This window comes from Terrapene carolina, unplaced genomic scaffold (genome assembly GCF_002925995.2).
Source record: "Terrapene carolina triunguis isolate 2854851 unplaced genomic scaffold, T_m_triunguis-2.0 Scaffold68, whole genome shotgun sequence".
NCBI lineage: Eukaryota > Metazoa > Chordata > Testudines > Emydidae > Terrapene > Terrapene triunguis.
In genome coordinates, this window is record NW_020664419.1 from 21,732,813 (window position 1) to 21,745,733 (window position 12,921).

At 38.6% G+C, this 12,921-nt stretch overlaps 1 protein-coding gene across 5 annotated transcripts in view; it reads right to left on the minus strand.

Moving 5' to 3' along the window:
* Positions 1-479: 479 nt before the first annotated feature.
* ATXN7L1 (ataxin 7 like 1) overlaps positions 480-12,921 on the minus strand; it is a 188,678-nt gene continuing 176,236 nt past the window's right edge. For 4 of the 5 annotated variants that reach the window (XM_024208509.3, XM_026648684.1, XM_024208506.2 and 1 more), the window contains 3 exons: positions 11,205-12,141; positions 6,523-6,597; positions 979-3,583 (listed from right to left, as the gene is read on the minus strand). In XM_024208509.3, coding sequence (XP_024064277.2) covers positions 3,542-3,583; positions 6,523-6,597; positions 11,205-12,141 — 1,054 coding nt within the window. In that variant the 3' untranslated portion in view covers positions 979-3,541. Of the gene's footprint in view, positions 860-978; positions 3,584-6,522; positions 6,598-11,204; positions 12,142-12,921 lie in introns of those variants that run through there. The other variant, XR_003369658.1, reaches the window with a different exon arrangement.

The window sequence follows — 12,921 nt, forward strand, 5'->3', positions numbered from 1 at the left end:
GGAACAATCACTTTGTGAAAAGTGTTAGCACTCGGTTAATTATTAAGTATCAGATATTATGCCAATATTTTATTTACTGTTTTGGGGCGAGAGGAAAACACAGGCAACAGGATGTGTTACTTCCTGCCCCAAAACTCAGTCTCTCAAACTGGCCAGTTCCCTGTTGGACAAAAACCCGATAATTTCCAGTTCCCTGTTGGGTAAAAATCCTGGCTAATTTCCAGTGTCTAGCTGAGACTGTCAGGGGTTGCTTTGCTGAGGGCAAGGGAGGATTTGATTGCCATGAGGAGAAGGGCTGGAGAGAGGTTATGATTAGCAGGCAAAGACTGTAGCTTGCTAACGTTATGTTTTAGTCACTAGAAAACGTGTTATTTTTGTTTTGTTTGTAACCATCCTTGTCTCTCTTTTTCTCTTGCTTGGTATCACAAATCTATGTTGTTTATTAATAAACTTATTTTTGTTTTATTATAAATTCGTCCCAGTGCTGTTACACTAAAATAAGGCATTCATCCTCAGTTGAACCAGCAGGCTGGTGTGTATTCTGTCTTCTTGGAGACTAGTGGACCTACTAATTTCTGAGCGTGTCCAGTCAAAGGGACTGGACACTGCAGAGAGATGTCTCTGGGGAACTCGGAAACTGGGGTTCACTACATGTTACCTGGCAAATTCTTGAGGAGTTTGTTGATGAGGCCGACCGACTGGTGTGGCAGGGAGCTGTCACAGTTTAAGCTCTGCCAAAGCTCTCACCTGCTGAGGCAGAGGGGTACCAGGGGCTTACGGTTCTGGGCACCTCGAGAAAGGGTCACAGAACCCCGTTTAGTCCAACTGGCTGGTTCTCCGCACAGGAGTTAATCTTCCCCTGTGAAATGAAGAAAAGTACAATTTTAAAATATATACACATTTGTTTTTAAAGTTAAATAATGACACTGCACATTTTTTCTTACAAACATATAAATTATTTTATTTACAAAGCCATGTTACAAAAAAAAAATAATAAAGCAAAAAACAAAAAATACAATCGCTCACTAGAGAATATCTCCAGGCCCGGTGTTGAACCATGGCAGTATCAATCAGATACATGTTTGTTCTGTTTTTTCTTTTTTTAAACTGTAAGCCATAGAATTTACTATTTACACCTACTTTAGACATTTATTCTGCTTACAATTATCACAAGCATGGAATGAATTCTATTTGATACTGCTAACACAGAAAGGTGCAGGACAAAGAATGAAAATACTTAGTGTTACAAAATATGGACTGTAGAAAAGAAATTGACTGTACAAGTATGGCATTATTTTTTTAGAATGATTGGACATGCTTTCTTCAAAAGTTTTCTGGAAAAATTTCTAAAATCTGAAGTAGGAAAGCACAATATAGCAGGTGCAAATTCATTTCTGTGCAACAACAGTTATTTAATATACCCCATGACTGACCAGCTATGCAAAACCCACAGAGTTTTGTTAAAGTGCCATGGGTCAACAGCATAACAAAATATAAGGTGTAAATAGAAAAATTTCATTTTTTTTCTTTTTTTAAAACAATAGTTCACTGAGAATCAGCAATAATAGAATATGCTGTATAAACTATTCTCTACAAAGGTCGATCAGCACTATTTACAATTGTTACATCAATACAAAAGAAGGCATACAAGTTATCCAAGTTGCTTTTTTAATTTTTTTTATGGCTGACGGGCCTATGCATTGCGTATGTGTAACAACCAAAGCTTCTGAGCCTATATTGCTGGAAACAAATCACAAGATCTTCAGGCAAATGAGGGAGAAAAAGAACTGCTGAGTGAATGCTACACTAATAATGCATTATAGGCTGGTCCAGTTTATATCCATTTTTAAAAAGGTTTATTTCCATTTCACTTTTCAGGCTGAAGTTTTTAATACATATAAAATCAAATAATGCTTCTTTAATGAAGGGAGAAATACCATGGGTTTTCACTTGATACTTAGCTTTCACCAAATGCTGTCAGGCCTAAGCCAGTTGAAAACAAATTTAAGCAGCATTCAAAGGTTAGTCTCCATGTTCCAGCTTTCCAATTAAAAGATGCAAGTAAAGAGCTAAAAATTCTTAAAACTACTGAATTACTCCTTCAGTCACTGACAAGCATTATTTCTCAGAAGCAGCCACTGAATCCCACAAGCACTGTTTTTCCTCTGGAAGCAGAGGGACACTTCATCAATTACAGAGGGTAACTTTGTTACTAAGATTTTTAAATTCCTGCAGTTTTACAACCAAAATAAATTAAAAAACAAACACAGTTCTGCTTCTAAAACTGAACAAGACAAAAATTGTGCAAAAATAACAAAGATATGTACACATTTTTCAGTCTGAAGAAATGTTCAATAAAAACATAATTCAAAGAACATTTTAAAAATATAAACATTGCTTAAACTTTCCTACATTTCATACTGTTTCTGAAACTATTCCGGTCAGCTAGCTCCGAAATATAGTAAAACATAAATTATTACAAAATTAACACTATAAAAATTTACTTTAAGAATATCTTCTAAACTTTTTTCAAAGGATCTAGCCTCGTTTATAATTCCTTAAACATTTTATAATTCTTAAAATCTGCCTTAAGCCTTCTTTTTTAAAAAAAGAAAAAAGTAATCTCCTTACTATCTGCAGTCTCTCCTTTCCCCAAGATGTAAATAAACCAGCATATAAGTGCACTTTTAACACTGTAGAAATAAAAATTAATTCCTCTGTACTAATGTTCCAGTACCTGGTATCAGTTTTCTGATTATAAAATCTACATTTTATATAAAAAAAATCAGTAATCCTATAAGAAACACTGTCAGTGCAATTCTATTGATGCAAACCAATCTGTTCAACTCCTGTCCTTGCAAACCCAAATTGTTTAATGAAGCAAACCAATAGTATGATCTTAGGGGTCACAACTCCCACCACGATACGGGGAATTTTCATGTTGCGTTCCTACTAACTTTAGCAGGAGTTAGATGTGTAAATCCTCCATGCGTTGATTGGAGTACAGACTCCTTAAGAGCCTGATCCTGAGAGACGCTGAGCACTCAGAACTCCCAATGAAGTCAATGGGAGTTATGGGAGCTGAGCACCCATCAAAATTAGTTCTTAAAGTTGCAATGCCCCAATTGTTACAAACTGCTGAGAAATGCACTAGGTAATATTTTTTATCCATAAAACAAGCATAAATCCAGAGATTAATGTAGTTTGTAATTAATTACAACAATTTTGGGGGACAATTTAAAATCCAAGCCATGAATTAGATTATTTTGGAATGTCCACTGTTACTGTTGTAAGAAACAAAGGGAGCAAAGCAACATTAACAGCTTGAGAAGGCATGAAACAGAACAAAGCAGAATGCACAGATCAGTGGCAAATACAAGCGAGAAACTAAACAATCCACTATTATAGCAGTTTTCTGTAAATTTAATTTAGAACCACAAACTGATAAAAGGTTAAATCCACCTGCAGGACACAGAAAATAAAAACTCTGTGGTGTAGGGTTGCTGAGAGCTAGAGATTATAGGCTGGTTCCTTTTCCTTCCTATGGAAGAGTCCTTATCCTACCAGTCCGATTTGATGTTTTCTAAAAGAGAAACCAGAGCCAGTTTCAAAACCATGAAACACTTCCCTGTACATGCGCTTGTTCATTCAATACTGTAACAACTTTAATAATGCACCTGCTGCAAAGCCTAAAAAAGGAATTTGTTTTTCTTAAATCTCATAACAAATAAAGTATAATCCCTTTTGAGAAATAAATTCTCTTTTTCTAAGAAATAAATAAACTCATTACAATGAAAAGAAGCTGTATCAAATATGCTGTTTGTTTCTTGTTGAGACTGTGTGTAGGGTTTTAAAAAAAAAAGAGATTCAGTGATACACTGACTTAATGAACACAAGAATCAGGGCAAATGTGAAATAACAAACAGGAGGCAGTTCTAAAGAATCTTTTCCTTATACATCACATCTCCACTAGCCTTAGGCAGAAAAGCTATTGTAATCCCAAATGACATACAATGCACTGTCACCTCTTACTACAGTAATCTGGTTATACATATTTAAAAATCATAATACAATGAGGGCTTGAAATATTAAAAGTCAGGTACCTAAAAATATTACAAAGACAAAAAAAAAATGATTAATTATAAATCTAATGCAGGGATGGATGTTATGGCCAGTAATTCTGGGGAAGTCTGCTTTTAGTTCACAGCTGACATCAACAGGTAGAAGACATTTTCATGTAAAGTCATCATTTTACCAACTCCATTATGGTTTATTAAAAAACCACACAGCGCAGGCTAGTGTGACAATATCCCGATTGCTGCAACTTTCAGATACCAGATCAGTTTATGTAATTGACAAAAATCTTACAAAAAGAGACATTGCCATGTAGCATAAGCCTAATATTTGACTTCCAGAGCACTCTGTTGCCAATTCATATGATCAGTATTAACCCCAATCATTCAAAAACCCTGAGTCAGGCCCCACTAAATCATGAGATTTAAAAACAGCAATATATTTTGGTTTATTTGCGTTTAGGGTTCATGTTTTCAAACTTCAACTGCCACTGTGAGGGCTAGATCCTTACTTTTTTTAAAATGAAAGCTCAGATTTTCTCTTAATGACTCTAACAGCTGGGGCTTTAGAAAAAATCACCAAATATTGCAATGATTGATAAAACTGCAAGAGCTGGCAACGGTGTAATAGCTTCTGTTTATGTACGATTGCCACAAAATCAATGTTTTGTACTCTTGGGTTCTCACTGGTGGATCCAGTACAGCAGTTAACTAACAAGCCTTATTCCTGGGGTTGTGTATAGATGGTGCAGCTGGAAGAACAAAACAGGAATTGCCCCTTAAATCAACCAAAAATCTGTATTACGCCTTATAACAGCTTTCGCCCCGACTGCTGTTGGCATTTGGATGTCATTCTCTCAAAACAAAAAGCCAGTGTCCAAGGAGAGATTTTCCAATGCATTTGTTTATTAATAGTAGTTCTTCCTCCATGTACTTCCTCCTTTAAATCAGCAAGCAAGGGGGAATACATTATTTTATTTTAGGTCATATTTTAGCGGTTCATCTCTAAACGATGGTGATTCAGATTATTGTCAATGGGGGAAAATGATGCAAGCTATCAGCATTAGGACTATCACTATTCCTGCTGTTTGTTTCTCTCCTCTCTTGTCTACACGGGGAAAATTGACCAGCACTGACTACTTTGTGAGTGGCGTACTTATTCCTGAAGAAAGTCACTTCTATTCTGAAGTAGACTGTCCATATGGGGAATAGTTATGGGGGAATATCTTATCCTTCTCTGGGGACTTGATACAGTGGGAAGGCTTTTGTGTTCCAATGACCCTGAGAGCTAGCCTGGTGGGAGTTTAACTCCTGGTAGGGCCGTCCAAGCTGGACATGTCAAAGGGTAAAGACTAAATGAAAAGCAGTCCACAAGTCCTCCAGGTTTAGCCACAGGCCAACAACCTGCCCTCTCAAACAAGCTGCGTTATAGAAACACAACAAGGTAGTCATTGCAGCAAACAGTAGGACAGACAGGGATGGCAGAGCATTGTTCATGCCCTCAGTGATGTCTGATGGTGTGGGAAGGAGTCAGATTCAGAGTACCGTATATACTCATTCATAAACTGAATATTATTGGTAAAAAAGAGCAGGGGTCGGCTTATAAATGGGTCTACACCAAAATTTGATGATTTTAAACTTTATGGAATCACTGAATTGAATATATAAGACATTGTCGTTTTGTTTACCTGGAGCGTCTGCAGGCATGTAGCCCCTCAGCTCCCTGTGGCCGCAGTTCGCCGTTCCCAGCCAATGCTGGGAGCTGAGGGGCTTCGTGCCTGTGAATGCTCCAGGGAAACAAAACGTCCAGGCCCGCTAGCGGCTTACCCTAACGGGCCAGGAGCCAAAGTTTGCCAACCCCTGAAGTATAGGGTCGGCTTATGAAAGGGTCATACAGTTTTTGCTATCTTTACCTAACCATCTTGGGGGGTCGGCTTATAAACGAACGGGCTAATGAACGAGTATATACGGAGTTTGTATGACTGTGCCAGTCAATTTCCTTGTGTAGACAAGCCCTTGTCTCCTCCTCTCAAATATTTCTCTGCCCTACTTCTCTCTTCTCATTGCAACTGCATGAGCCTAGTCAATTTCCTTTTGCAGTGAGTTTTATGTGTAAAGCACTGTTTCAGCTGCTGCTGGCTGGTGTTCCATCACATCAGAGACAGCTGGCCAGGCAAACGACAAACTGATTGGGCAGTGGTGTGGGTGGCCAACAATATGCAGGAAACTCACCATTCATACACTCTTTGGGAGCAATAAACAGCTGCAAAAAGAATCTTAATGAGGGGGGGACATCTAATATTAATTTGTAAAAGGATTAAATCTACAGAGGACAAAGCTTAAAAATATAATTTAATACATAAAACAATTCAGACATTTCTTGACAGAGTATCTGCTATTTTACTACTGAAGTGACTTTCGCTTAAAAAACAACAACCCCAAAACTTACTTGTCTGTTGTGTACTGGGTTTGATGTACTTGAAGGACTGGATTGTGACAAAGCTACACTGCTATTTTTTCCAATCTGAAAGACATTAATTGAATAGTATTGAAAGGCACATTGTTGTCAGATGCATGGGAAGCCTGTATTGGCCTTGTTTTCTTTCATGTTGAAAGCATGTTTTACATTTATTTAGAAAACAGAAGTAACTGCTACTGTCTATTGAAAAACAAGTTTCTTTAGATATAATCCTAGTGATCTCACAGACCCTGTTAAAGGCAGGCAAATGTAGTTACATTTCACAAAGCACATAGGAAACACGAACTGGAACAGTATGGGATGGAAAAACAACAAATCAGATAGACCCGCTGTCTAGCTTTGTAGTAACCCGACTTTGACTTGTGGGCTACAGACTGATTTCAGACTGATGCACTGGGCTACAGCTAATCTATTGCAGCACCTCAAGCTAGTGGACAATTGCAAAGGCCTCAAGCTGCTGAGTCTTGAGCAGTCCTTTGGATTTCTGACCTCAAACTTTATTACATTTTGCTGTGTGTCATGGTCAACTTCCAGTACCTGTCCCTGTGAATCTACAGCCCTAACAACTGCAAATGGGAAGTGCTATATTATACTCAGTTACCTCTAACTGTTGTGCAGGGGGACACTTATGACTATTTTGATTACACTGTTGAATATTAGAATGGAGTAACCTACATTGCATTCCCCTAGTTTAATGTTTATACCCTTAAACACCCTTTTGTTAGGCGTTGTCTAACAAAATCCTTTTAAAGTATAGTCGAGGTTGCAGCTTTTACTGCTGTCTTTTGTATAGTTTATTCTACATATTAATCACCCTCTGAGTAAAGCAAGGTTTCCCAATGCCTCTTAAGTTCCTGTCCTTGTTTTTAGCTTCAGTTTGCATCCTGAGTCTGTTACTTTCATAAATAGGTCTGTTGCATCCATTCCTTTATATTGTACCTTTCAGCATTTTAGACACTTTATGGACTCTTGCAATTGCTTCTTTTCTAGCTATTTCTCATAGATATATATGTTGTCTCAACTGCACAGAGACCCTCTCTATCATGTTTGTTGTTTCCTTCGACATGTTTATTTCCCTGTACTGAGTCTCAAAGCCATAACACACATGTTGATTCAGAGCAAATCCTTCCCTCTGCTAGTTGGTCAGAGGAAAACGGGAAGAAAGCATTTTTCAATCAGATTGACATGGTCCTTCTATAGTGCACAAGAAGCCAGATCAATTTATTAGCCCAGTGGGCAGGGAGTTTACATTGCATTTGAGGAGAGGGACACTTACATGCTTTCTTCTACACATGGAATATATAAGTTGTATTAGCCTCCCCATCTACCCAATGCTTCCTTCTGCCTCCATCTAGTGGGGCAGGATTTTGCACAGAATATGTTAGAATGTCTAACACTAAAAAGTGCGACAGAAGAGGTATTAAGTCTCTTCTCCATGTGCCCCATAACTGGGGATTCTGATCCATATTATACCATGCCTTACAATACCTAGATTCAGTGGGCTGAGCTATGGACACTGCTTCACTATTCTATCCATAGCATGCTTTCTGTTTAACTGACCCCGCTAGTGATTTTCAAATAGTTTGAAAATGGTTTCAAATGTGGGGAAGTTGATCCTTGTGTCCAAATGAGCTGTGTCTGGTGCAGGATGCAGGGGGAGGATAGGGTAGGGCAGAAAGGTACCCTCAAGCCACCTTTCTGTTCCCTCATATCCTGCGGCTGGCTGGGTCCTGGTTTGGATGCTGGCATAACAGCGCAGATGTTTGGGGATTGCTAGAGCCCCGCCCGGCCCTGCCACACCCTGATATATTGGTGCTCCAATGACTGTCTGGGGATGAGGTTAAATCCAGGTCACCTGGACAGAGCTAAATGATTAAGCCATGTGATCAACCACAACTGAAAAACAATGCCATTATTCCATGCAAAGAAACAAAATTATCCATTTTCAAAAGCCAAAATAAATCATCTCTCTGTATGTTATGTAATTATTGTATCTCTATTGGTAGCAGGAGAGAGAAAATACATAATGGTGCCCTCCCTTGGGGCTCTTTACTCTGTTCATTACACCAGTCTGAGACCCTATTTGTCCTCTTTTCCCATTTCTGTGCTGCTCCTATGTATGGAATGTCCTTCCCAAACCATCCTCTCTTCATTCACGTTCCCTTCAAAAACTCACTTCTGCACTGTCCACATGGAGGGAGAGTTTTCGTTTAAAACAAAACAAAAAGCCACACACAAAGCTATCCCCACGTCTGGGTTTTGCAGCGTGTCCTGTCTTCTACAGCTTTCTCTCCTTTCTAGACCAGTGGTTTTCATTTGCAGACCTCTAAATGATTTCAAATGGAGGTGTGGACCCTTTGGAAATCTTAGACATAGGGGTCCATAGACCACAGATTGAAAACCACTGTTCTAGACTGAAACCCCTCAGGGCAGGGACTAGCTTTGTTTGTGTGCATTGCATATCAATAATAAATCATAATAAAGGTTTTATCGGTATGCATTTGGCCACAATTTATTTATTCTCACACCTTACACTTTTGCCCGCATATGGCACCATTTTCTCCCAGGATTTCAAAGCTCTATAATTAGTGGCAATTCTCCATCCTAGATTTAGGTGGTGCATCGTAACAACCTTTATTTGATTCTATTTATTTAGACATTTAAAAACTGCACTGAATTCAGTGCTCTGAGCACATGCACATTAAAACGATAACCAACTGCTCAATAAAGGTGGTTTGGAAATTGCCTCATACACCTCTGCTTTGGCTACCAGAACGTTCAATGAAATGCCCTCCTTGGAAGCTCTGCTGCTTTGGAGCCCTCTGGTGGAATCTGTACTACATACAGTCTGTGGCAACAAAGCAAGTTCAAGGGGGAAACTGTGCTGTTAAACAGCCATGAATGGTGCACAGAACTGAGATTAAGATGAATTTATTTTACTTTGACTTAAGTTTTCCTACTTCTGATTGGGGAACAGCATCGGGGATCCAGAGGTGGCTGTACCATTGTTTCAATATAAGCAAAAAAGAGAAAAGCTTCTGACCACACCCCTCCTCCCCACTGAAAAATGTAAATACTACCATTTGACAGATGGTGAAGACACAGGCAGTTCACAGATCAGGCACAGAAGTTTGATGATTTGCCTAAGGTCACAAGGCAAATCAGTGACAGATCTGGGAGGGAAAAGAGTCCAGCAACAGAACTTAGAGGGACTGACAATCAGCTATCTGCTCTAACAGACAAACTGTTCAGAATTTGTCACCCAATTAAAGTGGAAAGGGAAAACCCCTTAACATTGCTATTTATAAAAGCAATTAAAATCAAATGAAGATACAGGTTATTGTGGAAATAAATGCTAATTTCACAAATACCAGCTCTATGTTTTAAACTAGCTATCGTAATTAACTAGTGCATCACAACTTTTTCAATACCATGACCCCATGTTACAACAGAAATAGTGTTGGGTTCCCACACTGCCCTCTATCCATAAAGAAAGAGAGGATGGCAATAACTCCTCCCTCTCTCCCGCAGCCTTGTTTGTGACCCCCTACGGTGAGAACCCATGAACTAGTCCATACAACATGGGGCTCAAATAAGTTTCTTTTAAGCCCTTTTACTACTTTGTTTTCTGTAATAAGTGCACTGTGGATTGTTCCAATAGTCACAGTATTCTGTGAAAACTACTGTTCCTTCTCTTTTGAACGTATTGATCTGAATTATCCAGTCATGATGTTTAAAGCAGTCACTATGCTTTGTGTGTAACGCATACTATTTAAACATTATTTGAATGTTAATAAAAACAAATAAAAGTGTTTTTAAAACAAATCCACATGTGAAGCGAACTTCCATTCTCCTGGTTCCAACTATGAAATAAGTCTATTTTATTAGCTTTATTGAGTTCACCAATCCAAAAGTTACTGTACTCCAGAATAAGGACTGATGTCTAATAAAGGGGATCCTAATTCACAGAACTGAGGTCATCACCAGTCTTTGAACAATTCATTTAGGAGCCAAACCCCTAAAAAGGGAGTGAACGAGTAGTACTGCTCAAAGGGAAAAACAAGTTTGGTTTAGGTCTGGAATCAGAAAGATGCTGAGAGCACAAAACAGCCACTGAATCCATGGGAGTGACTGGTACTCTCCACCTTTCAGGAGCAGGCATTTATTTTGCATGTGTTTATGAAAAAAAAATAGCACTCCAAAAGCAAAACATCTGTATATAAAGAAACCAAATCTGATGAGCTGTGCAGAGATGAGCTATACTGAGATAGATTACATATTGAATTTGCATGCACTGTACCAAGCCATGAACAAAGAGCAGGAATTATCTTCTGAAAGTCCTTCCCCATCCTTCCCCCACAATTTGATTTCTAAAACATAAATGGCTAGTTATATAGTTGCATTAAGACTGTTATAACTTGTAAAACAAAAATATTTGAATTAAGTATCACAAAGGTGTTGTGCACACTTGAACCTCCCTTCCACACCGGGTTCAAAACAAATGCAAAAACATTTTTGCATCAGCCTAAACAGTAAGTCAGAAGATGAAAAACAGAGTCTGAGACAATTGTAAAACCGGTTCCCTCACAATTCAATACATTTCAAATAAGGCAAACAAGACCTGCAGAGAAGTAACTGGAAGAATCCCTTACCTGCCGAGAGAGAGAGCTGTTTGGAGGATCTGGCACCGTAGAAATAAGGTTGGCAGTGCTCTTTTTGTGAACACTATTCATACCAGGCATTTTAGTGATTTTACAGGCTTTGCTACTAGTACTAGAGTTTTTACGTTTTTTTCCTTCTGATTTGTCAAAAGAAAGGGGTAGAGAAGACACTGCATTATGTGCTGCCAGGGAATGGTCCCCTGAATGGTGCACAAAGGAGGATACAGACAAATTAGAGGAATCAATACTGCTTACTACCATGCTCATGTGTTTTACTGAGTCAGTTGAGCTACTTGCTAATGAAGTCCGTCCTGAGGGCTCCGATTTGGCACTGAGTGGGCTTGTTCCATTGTTTGTATTGTGTACAGACATACTGTTATAGGAAGATGTAGCCTGATAGGAGTTCAAAGTTGAACTAGAGTTCAGGACACAGTTCTTTTTGTGGGACCCTGAAAATGAAGACGAGGAGGATGTTTGCAAAGCTAATGAAGAGGAAGAAGACTGTGACTTTTTCTTTTTGTTACTTGAAGACTCATCGCTACGAGACGATAGGTCTTTGACTTTTGAGGATTTGCTGGTTTTTGTTTTGGATGGCTTGTGGGATGGGGAAGGGATGACTGCTGGCACTGGTGACACAGCTGATGGTGCCTTAAAAGTTGAGTCCATGATACTTAAACTTGCAGCCACATGAGGAAAAGCTGTGGTGTGTGACACAATGGAATTCGTATCCGACGCTGTCACAAAGGCTGCGTTCGATAACATGGCTGATGTCATTATGTAAGAAGAAGTGATTCTTGAGCTGATGGGTGTTGAAGGAATATACACTGTATTGGGGTTGCTGAAAGGCTGTAAAACCGATGACGGAAAAGGGGTGGTGATATGTGCTGCTGGAGAAGGCATAGGGCTATCTGCCGCAGGAGGGATTTTCCTAAATAAGAAAAAGAAAAACATTGAGGTTCCGATTTTTTATTTTTCATTCAATCTGATAGGTTCAATTTGAGCAATGCAGATAGGAAGAGTTTTCCTGGACAGACCAAACTATGAAAAAAAAGCAAACCAAAGACATTCTAATTCTGAATATTATCCCTAGTGACCATGTAATTTTAACTCCAATACCACAGACTATATTGTGCATTTTGTGTCAGTTTAAATGTCTATCTTTTTTAAACTCATAGTTCTAATGTTAGGTGCTTTGTGATTCAACCTAAAATAAATATGCACACACATTTTATTACTATAATAATTTCCTAAACATGGATCTTAAATTATATTTTCCCAAAGCGTAGTTTCAAATCTGGAGTATTGATTTGATGCTGAAGAAAGTGGGGGAGTAATACACAGGCCTGAGCAGAGAATTATGCTGTGTAAGTTTCCCCAAACAACACTGCCAATGCCTCTTAATCCTGCCTGCAACACACCTGCTAATCTAGATCCAGGCTTCACTTCAGCAAAAAGTGCTAAGTGAAAATTCTGAGTTCAATGTTTCAATTAAATAATTGTATTCCAAATTTAATTTCCTGTTTCCTTCCCCACCCTACAAAATAACCCAGAAATACAAAAAAGCTCAATCACATGACTCTCAACCTCTAACCATAATGTTTAAAAATATTACATTTGTTTTTCTTGAAAGTATTCAAAGGCTGGATTACTGGGACAATTCAACATTAATGTGAATTTACAGGTCAGATCAATGAGGGTGGGAAGCTGT